Source organism: Gouania willdenowi, chromosome 14 (genome assembly GCF_900634775.1).
Source record: "Gouania willdenowi chromosome 14, fGouWil2.1, whole genome shotgun sequence".
In the NCBI taxonomy this organism is placed as follows: domain Eukaryota; kingdom Metazoa; phylum Chordata; class Actinopteri; order Blenniiformes; family Gobiesocidae; genus Gouania; species Gouania willdenowi.
Genome location: NC_041057.1, coordinates 16,946,101 through 16,965,784, shown reverse-complemented (window position 1 = coordinate 16,965,784; position 19,684 = coordinate 16,946,101). Strand labels below are relative to the sequence as shown.

General features: G+C 37.0%; 2 protein-coding genes across 3 annotated transcripts; one reads left to right on the top strand and one right to left on the bottom strand.

Moving 5' to 3' along the window:
• The first annotated feature begins 1,177 nt into the window (after positions 1-1,177).
• On the top strand, positions 1,178-6,610 carry cldn2 (claudin 2). Of its 2 annotated transcripts, none has more exons than XM_028466865.1 (2): positions 1,178-1,295; positions 5,333-6,610. In XM_028466865.1, exon 2 carries the CDS (start codon positions 5,341-5,343, stop codon positions 6,145-6,147), a length of 807 nt encoding a protein of 268 aa, XP_028322666.1. In that variant the 5' UTR covers positions 1,178-1,295; positions 5,333-5,340; the 3' UTR covers positions 6,148-6,610. The 2 variants fall into 2 exon arrangements, with proteins under 2 accessions (XP_028322666.1, XP_028322665.1); XM_028466864.1 differs by lacking the exon at positions 1,178-1,295 and adding an exon at positions 2,889-3,376.
• A 1,917-nt stretch (positions 6,611-8,527) lies between these two features.
• rbm41 (RNA binding motif protein 41) lies at positions 8,528-19,379 on the bottom strand. The gene is made up of 7 exons (XM_028466829.1): positions 19,349-19,379; positions 17,421-17,537; positions 15,395-15,596; positions 15,062-15,266; positions 12,238-12,647; positions 10,689-10,836; positions 8,528-9,353 (listed from the first exon to the last, which is right to left on the bottom strand). Exons 1-7 carry the CDS (start codon positions 19,354-19,356, stop codon positions 9,235-9,237), a joined length of 1,209 nt encoding a protein of 402 aa, XP_028322630.1. The 5' UTR covers positions 19,357-19,379; the 3' UTR covers positions 8,528-9,234.
• Between the last annotated feature and the right edge of the window lie 305 nt (positions 19,380-19,684).

Below are 19,684 nucleotides of genomic sequence, written 5' to 3'. Positions count from 1 at the left end.
AAATGTATGACTGAGGAGAGTTTTTTGTTCATAATTGATAAATAAAAAAAATGTAATCTGTAATAATGATGATATTTATAAAGAAATGTTATAGTTTATCAATAGTAATCAATTCAAAACATTGTTAAAATCGCATTTTTCTTTACTATTGAACACTGCAGGTTTAATGTTTGGCCACTAGAGGTCAGCAAACACATGTTGATATCAGCATCGGTCGTTTATTTTATTTATTTAGTGGATAAAAGCACACTGGTCTTTTTACAAAATGCAAACTTGTGCATGACAATTTAAATTAAGAATATTGTTTTACAGTTAATACTTGACCTCTTGTCTGTTTATCTTATGTATATACATTTTTCTTTTTTTTTTTTTTTAACTTTGGCATAACTTTAAATCAACTTTCAATATAGTTTTTCATTGACACTACTGTTTAAACAATCCATTTCCCTAATTTAATGAGTGCACAATGTAAATGACACAATGACTAAAAGCAGGGGGTTTGGCCTAAAACTGGTGCTAATGTGACCTAAATCCCACCAGTCAATCATGTAGCTTTTGTTATAGCAGCATTTAGCATGTACGCCTATGTATGTGCATCTGTACCAAGACTTCTATGCTATGAAGGTATATGCTATCCAAAACTGTCCAAATCATTGTAGTTCAGGTTTGATTTCAGTGAGTTTTAATATATAGTCAAAGAAAGAACAATATCGTCCCTTGATCAATCATTTCGTGATGTAAATGTCATCTTACAGATCACTGAAAGTGACACAAACATTGCAAACTAAACTCCATGTTTTAATTGTGAATTTTACTCCATGGCCAGGGGCCGGATTGGATGATCTGATTGGCCAAATCTGCTTGACGTACCTTGAGTTTGACACATGTGACAGTGATCTTGACTGCTCGCCTTTTTAAATAAAAGATGGTTTTATTTAAACCACAGCTTCCTTTGATGGTCAGATGTAGCGTGCTGCTGTGTAACAAAGGGTCACAGGCTGCAGCGTGTGCAGATAAATGGGCCTCTGTGGTTTGTAATAATGGCTCAGTGTTTGTGATGTGTGGACGTTGGCCTCTCGGTCTGCTCTGGAAGGGAAGTGGCTGGATTAAATGCTAATCCCGTTACGATGCTGCTGCCATGTGAGGAACCTCGGGAAAGGGTCAGAAACCTTTAGGACTGAAGGATGGAGCACAACAACTGACATGGGTACAGACCCTAATGGCTCACGTGACCAATTTGACTGACATCAGCCAATCAGGAAGGCCCAGCATCCCTGACCTGATGCACTGATAGGGTACGTGGAATGTCCTCCTGTATTTTTTATCTTTTGTAGTGGACGCTGGTTTTTAATCTACAGTAACTTATTCCTGATGGGCTAATGTTACTTATTATTTTAATAAGTTAATACTTCAATAAGGCAAGGCAGAGATCGTGACCTTTTCACTGACATCTCATGTGTTACAATGGGATGATGGAGAATGTGACACAAGAAATTGTAAATTAAATATTGTAAATGTATATATATATATATATATAAAGTCATCTCATTCTTATATCTTACATTTATTGTTAAGCATTAGTTTAAAAAAAAAAAATGACCATTTTAATTCATTTGTTTCATTAAGGACCCTCCAGCAGCTCATGCATTTGCATAGTGCGCCTATAGCCAGAAACGGCTCTGTCTGGATGACCAATAAAAGGTGTCAGAGTGAAGGTAAAGGCCTTTGTATGAAAATAAGGGCGACTTAATGGCAAGGTAATATATACAGCAAAGCACTTTTTATACACAAGGCAACTTAATGTGCAAAAGTGCAACATTTAAACAGAATTTAATACGGTTGGATTATTAATAACTAGCTTTCTTAATACCTACGTCTTAGTTTACATTTAAATAATGCCCTAAAACTAATTTGTAGGGAATTGATAACTTTTTGTGTTTTGTATTTGAAAAAAAATTTGCTTATTCATTAAATAAACCAAGACCAAGATTACAATCGACTATTTCCCGCTCCAGTTTGTCAGGACGTGATGCTTTTTGCACCAGTACTCTGCAGTTTGACAGCTCGGTAAACCTTTGACTGAGTATCATGTGCAGCAACCTGCCAAGTTTGGTGTCAGGCTGATTAAGCAGCACTTTAACAGTTTGTCACGACAGACTGGAGGCACTTTATGTTTGGAGTCTGGACTGATTCTGAAGTGACTGGAGCAGGAACGTTTTCGCAGGGTTGGCCAGGATGAAACCATTCATCACACGGGGGAGTCACAGGAAATTGTTACTTGTTCATATATGTCAGGCTTCTGTCAGCCTATTTACTTACAATCTTGAATAATATCATGAATACTCCACATCAAATTGACTTATTATTCCTGTTGCTGCTACTTCCTGATCATGAGTGCATCTTCCTGATCCAAAGATACAGATTCAACTCTATTCACATATATATTGGTGATTCCAACTCCTGCTTGCTTCACTGATATTTAATGGCTTTAAAAAGCATGATTGTTGTTGGCTATTGCCAACGTGACGACAGCAAAGAACTATGGGAGATGTAGTTTTTTTGTTTCTGCACATGCAAAGTGGATTTTTTGGCTGTAATTACGGCTGACGATGAAGAAATGGGCTGGATTTAGGTCAAAGTGCTCATTGATATCACTGCGTAATGTCCCTTATTGTTCAGATTACTTGATGTTTCTGCCAAATTAAATAAAATTTAAAAATTCAACATTCGTGGGATGATATCCTGAATGTTTAGTGGAGCGCTGTTTCGAACAACCAAAGGTCTGTTTTGGTAAAATAACAGGAGAGAATGTTTAACTTGTCTGACATGATATGTGTGTGTGTGTGTGTATGTGTGAGAGAGAGTTGTCAGAGTGTGTGTGTGTGTGTGTGTGTGTGTGGAACAACAGGTGAAGGTCTGGATGAGGGACAGTGACCTCACACTTAAACAGACCACAGAGCATCTAACTAAGTCAGAGGTCGGAGACGATGTGAGAAAACTGTAGTTTTACTGTCGTTTCACGAGGATCCAACCCGGCACTCACAGGACTATAATTCCTCAGCTTTCATTTTAAAAGTATTTGTTGGCTCCTGTAGTCATACCCCACAGCAGAAGTAAGTGCTGTTTAGAGTGCTTCAGCAGCAGCAGCAGCAGCAGAAAGTCAGCTGTGACTGTGTCAAGGTCTAGAAAGCAGTCGGAGTTCGGTACGGCAAGAAAACCTGAGACAGAGAAACAAATTGTCTCCCAGAGAAGCTCATTCTGCAGGGAAAAGCCGAGTCGTGACTTCATCTTCCAGTTTACCTCCAACTTCAGCTTCTGAAGGCGTCAAATCTACAAATCCAGCACTTGGCTTTTCAGTCTTCTGCAACACTCTCAGGTAAAGCTTTAAAATGTAGAGTGAGGGATTTATGTACAGATTAAATACCTCACATATGGTCAAGACCCAAGAAAGGAAGTCAAATTGGCCTAAATGTCATAAAACAGGATATAAATCAAGATATTTTAAAGCACTTTACTAAGTTCACGAGAAAAACCTTTACTAAGTTTAGAAGATAAACCAGGATTTGACTACGTTTACCAGATACAATGTCTGGAAGTCTGCTTTTGATTATTTTTAACCAAGATAACATGTTTCTAAACTTTGCATTAAAGGACAAAACACAGTCATACATAGATAATAATGTAAGTTTGACCTTCTATATCTACCATTTGGTATTAATGAAGTAAACCTGTTGTTTTTGTCAACATCAAGCCGGTCACACAAAGGTTTACTATGAGCCGATCGATAAGGATCGTGTTTTACATCTAAGAGTTTATGTTTTGTCTGCTTTATCATGTTTAAGGACTTTGGATGTTAACTATCCTTATGCTAATCTCATATTTTTCACGTTTACACGTGTTTATTTCAGTGCACGTGGTCGTCTACGATAAACAAATGAAAATGTCCAATGAAAGTCCATCCAATAATTTGACATGGGATGAAAAACGAGTCATCTACGTCCAGTTAATGTAAAAAAAAAAAAAAAAAAAAAAAAAAAGGTTGTAGTTTTCAAGATGGTTTAATACAAATTCAGCCGTTATACATTTCATACAAGCTCAGATTTAGCTTTCTTTAAATGTTCTGTCCCTGGTTTTCCAATTCCACCAAAAGCCGCAATCCAAATCACAGGCTGAGTGATCCAGACGGTTAATTATAGACTCTATGATTGGTAATCATCTGCCAGAGCCTCTGACTAAATAATTAACTCCTCATACGTGTCATTTTTGGCTTATATTTTCCTCATTGCGTATGTTTTTCAGTCAGAGAATTGAAATGTAGCCAGTTGGAAGGCTAACGATTAAACAACTAGCTCTCATAATAAAAACACTAACACTTTTTTTTTTTTAATTTAAAGAATATGAACTTGTAAAAATCATATCCCTTAATGTTTAAACTGAATTGAGGAAATACGATGTATTAAACAGAACAAAATGAAGTTTGAGAAAATGTTTTTTTGTGGTCAGATTCTATGCTAGCTAAGTTTGCTAGCTAAACTTTATGCAAACTATCTCGTTTTTTTCAGGTTACTGATAATAGTATACAGGCTATAGCTATTACTTTAAGTAGAAATAAGGACAGTTTAATCATGAAAAGTACATACTGTATCACACTGGTTTACAAAATTATTAGATAGCTTAGCTATAATGCTGCCACACTTTAAGCAAGTTAGCTTTGTCATTCATGTAAGTACGTAATACTAAAACACAATTCTTAGTGAATTACATTAATTTATCTAAAGCTGGCTTGATAATCCCAAAATATTTGACTCCTTATTGACTGAATAATATCAATGATTTTAAGCACTCTTCTTTATTAGCTTCTTTTAACTCGCCGTGACATGGCTGTATGCTAAAGGCTGTATGCTAAAGGCGCATGACATGGCTAAAGATGTACATTAAAACACTTTTGGTTGCTCTATCCTCCTTTATTAAACCTTCAAACCATTACAATTTTACATGAACTTGAATGGGTTTGCTAATTCTAGCTAATTCTAGTTGCATCTCCGAGACAATAATATTCAGTCGTAGAATGTCAGAGAAATTAAATTCTTGAACGCCGCATTTGCCATGTTTCGTTAGCGATATTCTAGTGTGTTCCATACGGACCAATGAATGACATCGTAGATATAGAAACACATACTCTAATGGCAAAAACCTGGAGTAAATACGCGTAATTCGCATTGGTTGGCAAGTGTGGGAAACTTAGCTTATTAACTGGAAATTCATTGTTGACAAAGTGGTGACCTGGGTGGGGAAACTGATCTAAGTGACATGCTTTTCTCTCTCCTTACAGTTGTAACAATGCCGTCAGTAGCTCTGGAGTTGATGGGCTTCTTCCTCGGCTTGCTGGGAATGCTGGGCACGCTGGTCGCCACAGTCCTACCGTACTGGCAGATTTCGGCGCACATTGGCTCCAACATTGTCACGGCAGTGGCCAACATGCGAGGCCTGTGGATGGAGTGCGTGTCCCAGAGCACAGGTGCTTTTCAGTGTGAGACGTACAACTCCATGCTGGCTCTTTCTGCTGACCTGCAGGCGTCCCGTGCACTCATGGTCATCTCCCTGGTGCTCTCCATCCTAGCCATAGTCATTGCCTCGCTGGGGATGCAGTGCACGCTTTGCTTGCAAGGCAACGCAGAGGTGAAAAGTCGTGTTGCCGGGACCAGTGGAGGGTTGTTTTTATTTGCCGGCTTCCTGGCTCTCATCCCCGTATCTTGGACCACGCATGAGGTGGTCCAGACCTTTTACCAGCCCAATGTTCCCTCTAGTTTGAAATTTGAACTGGGGGAGTGCCTGTATATCGGACTGGCCTCTGCGCTGGTCTCCATGCTGGGCGGTGGGATGCTCTGCGTGTCCTGCTGTGAGGAACGGGAGGGCGTTCAAGGGAGACGGCTCGGTGGTGGGTATCCGTACCCTGTAGGTGGAGGAATCTCAGGCACGGGAGTACGAACCACCACGCAGACTTACCACAACCACACACACAATCCTGCCAGCAGGGGGCACACGTTAGTTCGAACCACGAGCGGTAGCACCGAATCAAGCGCCCGCGGAGCCCAGGCTGTTAAGAAGCCAACGGCAGCCGGATATGATGTCACGGGATACGTCTGAAACTTCCGCTAGTCTACTTTTAAATAAAGCTGACTCACAGATTAAAATACTGTACTGTAATATACATAAGCAAGTTTTGTTGTCATTGTGGCTTTTTTTGTACTCGGATGAAGCTCTTTTTTAAACTTCCTGAAATATAAATTCTTTAAACTGGTCAGAGCAATAACGACCACAATGGAAGTACCTCCACGACTCGCCAAAACTGAGAGATATAGAAAAGGTTTGTGATACATCCGTTTATAAAATAAGGAGCATGCAATGTCATGGTTTAATCTTCAACTGTTTGTTTTAACAAGACGTAACAATAGTTGTGAATATGCCGCTAAAAAAGGGGCGACGTTTTACGTTTATTTTGCACGCCACGGCCTACGACCCCTGACTTTTTGTGAGTCACGTAAACGCTCAGGAGCAATAATTACTTCCTCCTTCATTGTTACAATAAAAACATGTTTTTGTTCTCTTATATTGATTGGCCTTTTTGATCATTTTCTCTCAAACACAAGACCACTGATTTAACCCTTGTAATTAGACACCAGCCTCTTTGCTGACTGCAGGTAGATTATTGTCCATCTTCTTTTCTTTTTTCATAATACATGTTGCAAACTGTAACGTCATCTTTTCTTCTTGAGTGATTGATTCACAAATGTAAACTAGAAAAACTGCATTTCTGTTGAAAAATCTTATTCCTTTGCTGGAGTTTTGATGACAGAATGTGATCAGGTCGACGCACACGAGAGGAGAATCATGATAACAAACATGTCGTGGTGTATTGAAAGCATACAGCATTATGAAGAATATTGTGACCTGGAGGTAACTTTTAAGTTGGTCTCATTGAACACCAAGACACTATTTTAAGACAATAAGTATAAAGCTGAATACATTTGTTGACCTAATAATTTGTGTATGTCAGAGATAAGCAACTTTTATCACCAGTTTAAAGTTTCATTTTGTGTGTTTTTGTTTAGTGTATCACTGTATTTTGGGGTGTTTTGTGTATTTTTGATATTACTTTGTAGTGATTTTATGTATTTTGGGCATTTTGTCTGTTTTTGGAATCATTATGTTTATTTTCTATGTCATTTTGTTAATTTAGGCAGTCACTGACACATTTTGTGTATTTTTGTTGTCTTTTAAAGTGTCTTTTTGGAGTAATGTTATGTATTATTGTTGTAATTTTGTATGTTTTGGTAGTTGTTTTGTGTACTGGTATTTTTGATAATTTTGTGTTTTTTTTTGTGTATGTTGTAACTTTATTGAGAGAAAAAATATAAATATTAAGAAATATTTTTTTTGGTTCATATTGATCAGACCTATTGTGCCAGAACAAAGAGGATTAAAAAAACAACAAAAAACCACTTGTTGTGATGCTACAATAGTGTTTTAAGGAGTGAAGGCTACTTTTTTACCTAAGACTTCTCTTCTATGAGGTTTTAGTTTGTTTTGAAGCGTCTGATATGAAACCACAACAGTAATTTGATATTTAAAGCCCACTGGCGTTCACAGGGAGATAGGAATGCTGTTTTTAGGGCTGCCGATGAGAAAACCATCACAGCACTGAACTGAAAGCAAACAACCGATGGACACAAACAGAGCTGGACAAACACAACTGATCAATGTACAGTTTTAGGTCTGACAAACACAGTGACTGGGAAACTGAACATGGGCACTCACTGAGTCAGTTTAACTTCATAGACCCAATCCAATATGTTAAAAGGGTTTTAATTAGTTAATAAAATACAAATGGAAAGCCTCATTTATTGGTTAATTTTGAAATCTGTGCCGGGAAGAATTAAATGTAATATTCTAAAATCCAGTTTAATAAATAACACGAGTAAAGTAAATACACTATATGGACAAATGTATTTGGCCACGCTTGTACTGTATTTCATTTCAGAGCTTGTGCTGAGCCCATTATTTCCAGTAAAGTGTAATCCTAAGGCTTCAGCATGCCAGTACATTTGGACAATGTGATGCTTCCAGCTTTGTGGGGATAGTTTGGGGAAAAAACATTTGTTTATTCTAACGTGACTGCCCCAGTGCACAAAGCCAGGATCACAACCAGGCTGAGAATAGGAGAAAAATAAAACATTTTACTGTGAAAACCACCCTTTTTACAACCTAAAGATGGAAAAATAAATAATACATTTCATAAATGGCATACAGTATAGAGATGTCCCAATCCTATATCAGCCTGAAAACGATTATCCAATTCAAATTTCCGATTTTATTTTATTTCTTTGCAATTCATTTTTTATTTATTTTATTCAATTGTAGAATACTGTAGATATTATGTTGAAGGTTAACATGTATGTAACCAATTGGTTAATAATAAATGGATCAGTTTTTCTCACAGCTATATATATAATTAAAAAAAACCCGTAATAAAAGTATGTATGATTAATGCTGATATCGGATCAATATCGGCATCATATCGGAAATGAATAAGCTGTATCGGTACATCACTAATACAGTACATTTTTAGCAAAAATAACAAAAACAAAGTTACACACAATTATTTACACCAAAAATTCCCGGCAGTAAAACAAAGTGTTTTACGCGATGCCTATGGTTTTACACGGCCTTTTAACACTAGACTTTATTTTTGAGCCAAACTGAAAGAGAAACATGATAAAGTAGTCACTAGCGTGTCCTCTGACCTCTAAGGGTTAAAGGTTTATTCAGCCGTCCCACATTCATTTGATAACGACAAAATTATGAGGTGGAAGACCTGCTTCATTCTCATGAAAATAGTTTGATTATTTCTCGTGAATACAGGATCGCTCACAGAAAACCTTGAGCTGTCTGCAACAACATCAACAATAACAACAGTTGGAATGCAGGAATGAAAGCCTCGTCCCTATGTAGAAATTAAACTCCTGGAGCGTTTCATAAAAATATAAAAATGCATCATTCCGTGCTGCAGTACACAAAAGACATGAGTTGCTACTACAGCAGATCTTTCTACTTTAGACACAGCTTATTGATATTAAAGACTGATAATGACAGATCTTTCTATTGCAGATAGTGTTCATATATTTATCCCAGACTTGATACTGTTGTGTTCAGTGTCCCTGTGACGTTGCAGTCTTAATGGTTCTCCTTCGTCTCCGCTCTGTGTCGTTCACGGCTGAACTCAACCACCAAAGGTTTCCCCAACAACCGGTATCCGTGCACCAGCTGCAAGGCATTGTGCGCTGTTTCAACATCTGGTAAAGAGAGGACAAAATGGGTTTTAATCTCTTGAGAAAAATGTCTTTTAATTCATCCTGTTTGTGGGATATTGTGTTGTAACAGAGCTAAAACTAACAAATCTGAATTTATGTTAAAAATAAATAAATAAAAGATAGTCCTTTTTTGTTTACAACAAGATGGTCAATTGGAATCTATGTTAACATTGTAAAATACATTTTAAAATGTATTTATCATTATAACTAATTAAAATGCAATAAAAAAAATTACATTTGAGGGAATCATTTTAAATGTAGCAGGGTTCTGATGAGCTGATCCCATTAAATATGGGGATTGGAAAACAATCAGGGAGGAGTGAATAAGCTACATAACTACACTAGATATGAACAAATTTGATCATCTATCTATCCATAAAGCAAGAAATCTTCAACATGGCTGCTGCTTGGTTCAATGGTGTGCAGCGTCGAATTTGTTTGGACGCCCCACCCCCACAGGAGCGGACAATTTTATGAACTGATGTTGACAGGTAGTCATGGTAACTCAGGATAAGTTAGAACAGCTCAATGTTGACTTTTTGTGAAGTGTCTTGCGAAAACACGTGTTATGAATTGGCGCAATACAAATAAAGATTGATTGATTAGTGAAGAAAAAAACAAAACAAGAATCAACAGAAGAAAGTTCATTTGTAGTTCTAACTCTCTCTCTCTCTCTCACAGCAGGCTACAGATGTATGCTAGCCTATATTACAGTGCTGAATATATACATACTTCCTACGGGCACTGCACTAGTTACATTAATGACCAATCTGAACATTAAGACAGAAAAGAACCAATTGTTTCGTGGTTTGTTTTTTTTTTTTGGTGTTTTCGGCGTGATTTTGTCTTTTTGGAGTGATTATGTGAATTTTTGTTGTCTGTTTGTGGGTCTTTAGAGATGCGTTGTGTGTTTTTGGAGTCATTTTGTTTATTTCATTGTCGTTTTGTGTGTTTCTGAAAACATTTGTCGTCTTCTTAAAAATCATTTTGTTTGCCTTTGTTCTTGCTTTGTGTACTTTGTGTCATTTTGTGTGTTTTTTGGAGTCCATTCATGTTGTTTTGTTCACTATTGCCACAGCCGACCCCACCCTCTGGAACTTTCTCCCCCCAAATATTCGTGCCCCAATACATAAAACTGATTCATTATTATTATTGTCTGTCTTTAGAGTCATTTTGTTTATTTTTCTCTCCTTTTGGGCGCTATATATGGCCTGCAGGCTACTACTGGTAGTTGCTGCTGTCTGGACTACAGTATATATACTGTAAACTGGTCTCACACCAGTTGTGCACTGGTTCATCTCCTTTGTGTGTTCCCACCTGGCAGAGTGATGAAGGCCTGACCCTTCAACCGTCCAGTCAGCAGCCGGTAAAGCACCGGGGTTCCACTCTTCTGCTCAAACCTGGAGAACAGCGCCACCAGCTGGGCTACAGTGGCCTGTGCACTGAGGTTCTTCACACAGAGAACCTGACAATGAGGGACAAACATTCAAACATGTGGAGAAGTGAGCACAAACCTCATAACAATCTTGTGTACCACAAGATTGTTTTGCTCCTCAACACAACAGCGTTCTACTTTAATGAAACAATCCCCATCAAACCCACTTTACGAGCCAGTCAACCTGCAGCATCTAAAGGCTTTTAATTGCCACTAGATGATTCCTTCTGTTTTAAAGCCTGGTTTCAGGAGCATTTATATGAAAAAGCTGAGATTTGTTCTGAGGAAGGCATTGACTTCTTTCACCTATAAAGTTATAAATGTAAGTACAGTTTGCACAGCCAGAAAAAGCTCTGTTAATCATGATGTACTTCAGTCCCATGTGGTTTAACCCTAAGTTTGTCAAAATAAAGATTCAGGGGGCCTCTCGGGGCTTTGAGCCTTACATTGGTGGTCAATATATTACTATAGATACGCTGTAATGTCTGCAACAACTGCTTAAACTCTCACCTGTTCATTAATAAAGTCAATTCCCTAAAGGCGCACTTGTAAAATCGCAGCTGATACTGCCCAATATTTTTGATATTTGTTTTATGTATGCCACCACAACACCAAAGCAAATTCCATAAACATACAAACTTTCTGTTGCCTGATGTCTCAGTTGTGTTACTCACACAAGAGAACTTGAAACCAAACAGCTGACATGATTTTTTTAGTTTAATTTCTGCTTTTACATATTTAAAACACTGAAGTTTGAGTCTTGGCTCGTGAACGTGTTTTAATTTTCTATTTCCCAATGTCTCGTCCATTTGTCAATCCGATATCTGCATAAGATTGCACACTGTATTTAATTTTCGACATGACAATTTGAATTGAAGATAACATAGCCCCGCCCCTTTTGCCCTTTACCCCTACTCAGCCAGCGCAGCTACATGCTAAGCTAAACAAAACATTCTTTATCCCTCACTCAAAACAACATTATATACATGACAATGTTCAGAAGGAATACGAAACGGCAGCTGCACAGACTGTCAGAAAATAAACACAAGATGTAAAAGAGACTTTTTTCCATTTTAAAATGTAATTCATTGTGGTTATTTGCGGTCAGAGGTTCCTAAATGACATAAATGGTTTTAGTTTGTTCTTAAAATAACAACGTGTGGAAGGAATAGAACAGAGCCGCTGCACAGACTGTCATGAAGATGTGAAGTGAAATGATGTTTTTCAGTTTACATTTTGGTGTTCTTCACACCAATGAATGGTAAACATTGTTAATGCTGAAAGACACAAATAGCTAGAAAAGTATCTGAACCCTGATTGTTTGAGAATACCTTTTTTAAAATTACAGGCAGAATATGATATTTACAACAAAATAAATCCCTCTGGATGATCCATGCTAAATGCTGAGCTGTGTGTGTGAAGCTTCTCTACCTTGGAGGGATTTCCCTGTTGGTAGTTTTTGAATCGTGGGATGCTTCGGATCACCTCCTCACACTCTCGGTTCTTTAGGATTTCCTCGTCTGTCAGAGTTTGAATCTCCCCTCTGACAGTCAGGGGCCCGTCTGTCCCCGACGCTGCACAGAGGCTTCCGATTGGCTGGCTGATGTCTATCCGGGGCTGTGATTGGACTGAGGAGCAGCTTGGTTGTGTCTGTGAGGCAGGTTCTGGGTCGGAGAGGTCGGCGTGTGCTTGGTTGTGGTCCCTCTGGTCAGATTCTGTGGTTGATTTGGTGTCAGGGTCATGTTGTGACACTTGTGTTTCCTCGCTGAGGATGTCTTTGTACAGACAGTCCATTGGGTCTGAGGATGACGCCCCCTGCTGGCTGTTCTGGTTAACTTCATCTGCGATAGAAAACATTCTCACTTTAACTGAATCTTTATTCGTACTGAACAGAACAGGGTTGGGGTCAATTACATTTTTCAGTTAAAATTAGGTTTTTAATTTTCCATGTTCAATTAGAATACAGTTACAATTACAGTGACCCACATTTGTCCCAATTACAATTAAATGATGTTTATTTTATGTCCCCTGAAAGTCAATAATTATTTTCTCAACTAAAGTTCAATAACAATTAATCACAATTACTGAGTCTAAAATAAATTAGCCCATTAGCTCTTGTGTTAGCTTCCTGTTAGCATCTCTAATGACGACAGGTCAGTTTAACCCATGTTTTAAATCAAAATAAAAAATACATTATCATCTAATTTGTTTTTCATCCCAAGGTTTGTATTAAATTTAATTAAATAATAATTGACAGATTTTATAGAATTTTCATGACAATTACAATTGCAAAGTCAATTATCTAAACTCAATTACAATTCAATTATGATTACAACACCATCAGATTTAAAAAAAAATATGAATACAATTATGATTACATCATAATTGTAATTAATTATCAATTACAATTATAATTGACCAAAACCAAAAAATATATATAATAAAAGTAATAATAATAATAATTACTATTATTATTATATCACCCCCAATTATTTTCACTTATAAACCAAAGTTGTCTGTTGTACTGTAAAGATGAGAACTGCAATAAATAACATTTCTGGAACTAAAAAACATTTCCTGATCTTTCATTGCTTTTTATGTTTCATATTCCTTCCATCAGCCTCATCTTTATGGCATCTTTTCAGGTGAGAAATAAGGAAACTAAAGGATGTTTTCCATCCTCTAGGAACATTTGCATTCCATGTATTGCAGGCACTAAGTGCGTCGTCTTGCTGTGTATATGTCATGTGGTTTTGTGTGTTTTTGTTACGTTTGCTTTCATTTTGCGGTTTTTAGTGTAATTTTAGTTTTCATTTAATGTCTTTTTGGAATCATTGTGTATAGTGTGCATTATTTTAGCACATTTTATTTGATGGACTGTGCAGTGGCCGTTTTAAATTCATTCCAAACGTGTTATATTTATGGCAACTGTTCAGATGAAGGATATTTGTTTTGTCCTTCTCTAGTTTTTTCCTTTTCGGTGAGGGATAAGAAAACTTGTATTTATTTTGTTGTACCAGACAGCTAACAACTCATTTATTGATATAAGCAAGCACAGGCTGTTTCATGTTGTGAGAGTGGAGCCCGAGGGCCAACATCTCCTGTTGATACTACTTTAAACACAAATAAAAGATGCATATGATTCATCTGTTATTTATTTTTGTCATTTTAAAAAAGAAAAATCATTATATTTCCTCTGCAGCTACTGAAACTAAAGTCATGACATCTTTGGAACATGTTCAAATCTGGTAATTAGGCTGAGTTTCTACCAACTTCCACATGTCTGTCCCTCCTCACTGCTTCACATCTACATATCAGCTGTTTTTAATGTTTATTGTGTTTTTTTACTTTAATGGTGCTGCAGCACAGCTGTCTGTCAGTCAGCTCTATGTCAGAGCTCCAAGACTGTTAAACAAAGTTAAATTCATTTATTTGGTTCATTCCAGATTTCGTTTACATGGTAACTAGGCTTTACATCGATCCGATCGGCTATATCAGATCGGCCGTTATTTTGTATTTTAGGCAATTAATGTGATCGGCTGTAATGTCTTAATTCGCCGATACGATCAATGAGGTCATTGTCGTGATGACATTTTCTGTAGATGCTCCCATTGCATTGTGTTATCCATCTCATTCTCGCGCACGCGCACACGCACACACACACACACAGTCATAAGGCTGCCTTTAGGTCCTGAAACATGGTACCGTTTGATGTTTTTAAGTATTGCTGTTGTTCTTTAATGTATTTTTTGCTATTGTTTTGTGCATTTTTGCGCGTGTTTTTCGAGTAATTTTTTTTGTTATCAGAGTAATTTTGTGTTTTTTTGAGTAATTTTGTGCATTTACTTTGGGGGACACAAAAAATTAGATCAAAGGCCACATGTGGCCCACGAGCCGCTAATTGCCCATGCCTGCTCTAAACCTGACAACATGGCGCATTCAGTGTTGATTGTGATAGGTCCATTATTCCTTCTGCTTCAAAGTCTAGAGCACACATTTGTTACTAAACGATGACACTATTGGTAGAAAAATAGAAACTGTGTGTTTAAAATGTGTGCGTTTTCATTGTGTTGGTGCCTGTGGGCCAGGTATGACTTATGACACATTGAGACAAGAAATGAGGATCTTATCATATATGATCTCGGCCATGTTTGGCCTGCGGGCCGGACTTTGGACATGGTGTCTGAACATGAGTTGGAATTCTAAATATTTGAGCATGCGTAAGTTGAGTGATGCAGGTTGAAGTTGTTGGTACCTCTGTGGTAGAGCGCACTGAGGAAACCCAGGCGGTCGCTACCCTGGAACAACGAGCGTTCAATTTCCATTTCTCGCCGGGACAGCGATCGACTGGAGGCGAAACGTTGTGGGCGGGACATGAGCTCCACCCGCGCTTCCATCTTGTCTCGGATCACCTGCAGGCGCTGCTCCTTCGCCCCCGGGGCTGCACACACACCGTGTGACTGTAGGAAATGGAAGTGTGTGTGTTATTGTTCATCCAAAAAAAAGAAAAATATTAAAAAATGTGTTGTTTTTTCACACAGGGATGAAATGCTTGTGTTTTTCTGTCTTTTGTCCTTTTTTTTTTAACCTTCCCAACTGCATCTGGTGCATCCCTGCTTTGCCACAGCTGGATCTCAGCATCTGTAAGGCCCAGCTCCCGGAGGTTGACCAGCTCCTTCTCCCCATCCTGCAGGGCCTGGAACTGGGAGAGGCTCCGCACTCCAGCTGCCTGATCGCCGAATGGCCGGTAGAGCGACGCCGGAGCGAAGCACTGCCTCTTGGCCACACATCTGGAATTCAAGGGAGCGACGACATCAATGATGTGCTGTCAGTATCACAGCTGGGCAGCAGCTAAATGAACAAGCTGCAGTTTTCACCAAGTCAATGTAAAAGCTGCTTTACAATGAGAATCACATCCTAACCTGATATTTGCAGACATACTGCGGTTGCTCTTTTGTGTAAAACACTTCACTTAGATGTATAGAATGTTTATGGGCGAGCTTTCAGAAACAGTTGTTATGCCAGTCCAATTGGAAAAAAAGTCTCCTGTTGTGTTTACTTTCACCACCTCTTGAACTGGTGATCTATGATTTTCTTCTGGTGCAATGTTGCTATTGGACTAGAGTGTGGATGATTCCAACACTTGTTTAAATTAGGGTTTTTCAAACACTGTGCCCTGGAAAGTTATTCAATTTCACTTAAATGGTGCAAAAAACAAACCCACCTCTGTGGATGTGTGCAAATAAATCTACCTTGACTTCTGATATTCATAAAAATCTCGTAGAAATATACAGTCATAATAATATTAATACATTTGTATATGATATATAAATACAATATAAAATTATATAATGTAAGAAAGCTGACATTATATAAACAAAACAATATTTAATAGAATAAAATTCAATTGTACTTCTGATCATATTTAATGTTTTTTTTAAACTTACTTTTATCACCCCCAAGTATGAAAAACATGAAAGATGATATATATATATATATATTTCTTTTTTGTGCGATTTGTATTCAAGACACTTTGATAAGAATGACTACAGAGTGTTGATTGATTTTTTATTTTTATTAGAAAGGAAAAATATGAAAGTTCACCAAAAAAAATGTTTTTTATTGCATTTATTTGATTCCTGTTCAAGACACGTTGATAAGAATGACTGTATATTGTCAATATTGGCTAGAAAATTTTATTTTTTTAACATTTTCGGATGGTGGTGTTCCTTAGGATTTTTTTTTTTTTAATGAGAAGATGAACCTTGGCTCAAAAAAAGATTGAAAATGACCAAACTATAGACAATTTTGAACCACACTAGTGCCTAATGAAGGCTAATCAACCAATGTATTTTTGTTGCAGTGTTTACATTGGTTACCAATTGCTGCTGCTGACAAATGTGTGGTTCCATTAGGGAATCTGTGTGAGCAGGCAGTGATCTACGAGCACAAAGGGAAAGACTGTGAGGGGGGAACATATTTATCAGGGGTGTGTATTGCCTGGCATCTGGCGATACGATTCATATCCCGATACGGTACGTCCCGATATTAAAGTATAAGGCCATTATTGCGATTTTCTTTTTAATATATGACTTAAGAAACAACTAATCTGTAAATGTGTACACCTTCATGAGAACATTATGTATGAAATATACTTTATTGGCATATTTTACACTCAAAACATTGGCTTTAACATGCCATGTGCCAACAACTTCAAATAAAAAATAACAATCTACCAGTGGCTTTTAAACCAACTTTGACTTTAGTGCAACATAACTGAGGTATATGCCTAGAACTACAAATAAATGCAGAAAGTTAGTACTTTCTTTTTAGATTTTATTGAAAAAACACAAGCTGGTCAACATGGCCAGGTTTCAGTGCACTTCTTTGTGCAGTTACAATGTCTCCTGTAGTGGAAAACACTTTCCTGGTTAAATAAAAGTAAAAAAAAAAATATATATATAAATCGATATGGATGCATTTGGAATCGATCCGAGAATCGTGCGACGTAATATTGCGATATATCGTCTAATCATTTTTTTTTTCAACACCCCTAATATTATGCTTTAACTCTTTGGACCAAATGTTGAGCTCAGGATCAAACAGTGTCTGACCGGTGGATGTCGACGTCCGTGTGGAGCTGTTGCAGCAGCAGACTGTGCAGCTGCCTCTGACCCTCCGTCTCCTGCTCCTCCAGCAGAGGTCCATCCTCACAGGGACTACGAACCACCCTGAAAACGTCCAACAAAAGAGACGCAACTGTCAAGAAATAACAAATCTACAATGTTCTTACAAAAGTTGGTTTTAATGCTAACTGTGAGCTGGTTTATCTGTTCACATCAAGGCAAGACCATTTATTGGATGATTTAAGGAAGTGTTTCCCAACCGAAGCAGTGGGCAGATTGTAGTTGGGACATATAACAAGTCTTCCTCATTTTATGTGTGAATGTGAGGCCAACCGATTTATTTTTTTCAGGCATTCTGAAGACACGTAGAAGCCATAATGCATCACTGTAACCTCACAGCATGATTGTTGTAATTATCTGCATCATATTTGCATACCAATTTTAATATTTGCATTATAATAATAATTATCATTATTATTAGTAATTATCTATCTTACTTTACTTCTTACTACTGTAATGTGTGTGTATGTAATCCTTTCTTTTACACTTATTTAACGTTTATTCTATCTTTCTTCTTTGTTAACGTTTATTCTTTATTTGTGATATAAGTGGCTAAAATAAAAGCAATTTCCCCATTGGATTAATAAAGGAACTCTGATTCTAATTCTGATTAATGCTAAACTGGCCAAAACGTAAGGAAAACATGAATATTTGACATAAATTCCTCGTTATTACTGCTGTAAACACAGGGTGGAATTTAAGGGTTGAGCCTGCTGACACACATGTACAATGTATAGAACAAAAATGAGGGGGTTAGTAGATTATTAAATCCTGGATCACAAGGTAAGATCTTCATTTTTTAAAGCTGCTGTTAGACTTTACAACAGGCAGAACTCCGACTGCCCTTTATGACAGCTGCAAACATTATATGTCAATGAAATGATTGTATATGTACGTGTACATCCCTTATTATTAGCATTAATAACACAGATATTCTTCCCTTGTTTGTTCATTTTTATGTATTTACGTATAAAGGTGGATCTTGTCTTTTTATTTAGTTGAAAAGCCAACTCTGGGATAGTATATATTGCATGTCTGTGTAAATAAGTTCAATAAAAAAGGGTTTGAGTTTCTTAAAAATTAGTAGAATTAAATCAGCGTTTTTGAGCACATTAGTACTGTGAATGTTTGCTTTAATAATGTTGCGTAGTTATCATGAATATATCATATAAGAAAATCATTGTCTATGACAATTTTTATAATAACAAACAAGGTTACAGTTTAATGACCTTAATTCAATAACGTGATAAATATTAGGGTTATTATTGAACGGAATTATTACATTTGTGAAGTGAAGAGAGAGAGTAACTTACAGTATTCTCGTTAAGAATGACAGATATTAAGTAATTACATGAAAATGACAACACCTGGGAGGTTTACAGCCCCACATGGAGATAAAACCAAGTGTACAGGTTTATTTTCCACACACTCACATTAAAGAAAAACACTAAAATATAACAGGCAGCAGGAGGAAAACTTACAACTGTGGCAGTTTACGACAAAAACTGGAAACAGAATGCTAACCTCTGTTATATAATTATTTTTTTCTCTTTGTAGCTTGAAATACGATCCGTGAAAGGCGACGTAAATCTGTGAATCATCAGAACCGCTTTAATATCACGTTAAATATCACCTTTTATGAAGTATTTTCTGACGCTATCTTTTAGCTAACAGGCAAGCTAGCAGTGGCGAATGTCACCATGACAACAGCACTTTGCGATTGACAAATATAACGTTTTGCTAACTTTTCCGTAGCAAGACTGCTGGATGTATCTCTATTAAAAAAAATATGATAAAATCTTCTTTTTTAAACAGATTATGTGAAGAAGGAAACACATGAATTAAAGTCTGTTTACCTTCGCATGCTTTCCGCTTTCTTCCGGTGAAGGGAGTTATGGGAAATGTAGTGAAATCCCATGTTCAGCCTCGAATAACACTGCTCATAAATATGGGAAGTAAACGCGTCAAAAAAAAAAAAAAAAAAAAAAGGTAATATATTTTTTATGTATTTATATAGTATCTTAAATATTAATTTATTGTCTTAAAGATATGAATATGCACTTTATTTATTGAGATAATCAGCTACCATGTCACTTGAACCACTTTGGTGTAGATATTTTGTAAGGTTTTACTAAAATATATATATATATACACACACACACATTACATGAGATTTATAATGTATATGTATT

Coding starts and splice junctions, on each gene's coding strand:
- rbm41 (XM_028466829.1), bottom strand. Junction 12,648..15,061: donor CAGTGCGCTCTACCACAGAG/GTACCAACAACT, acceptor TTTCTATCGCAG/ATGAAGTTAACCAGAACAGC. Junction 9,354..10,688: donor GGCCTTCATCACTCTGCCAG/GTGGGAACACAC, acceptor TCTCTTTACCAG/ATGTTGAAACAGCGCACAAT.
- cldn2 (XM_028466865.1), top strand. CDS start 5,341: ATGCCGTCAGTAGCTCTGGAGTTGATGGGCTTCTTCCTCGGCTTGCTG.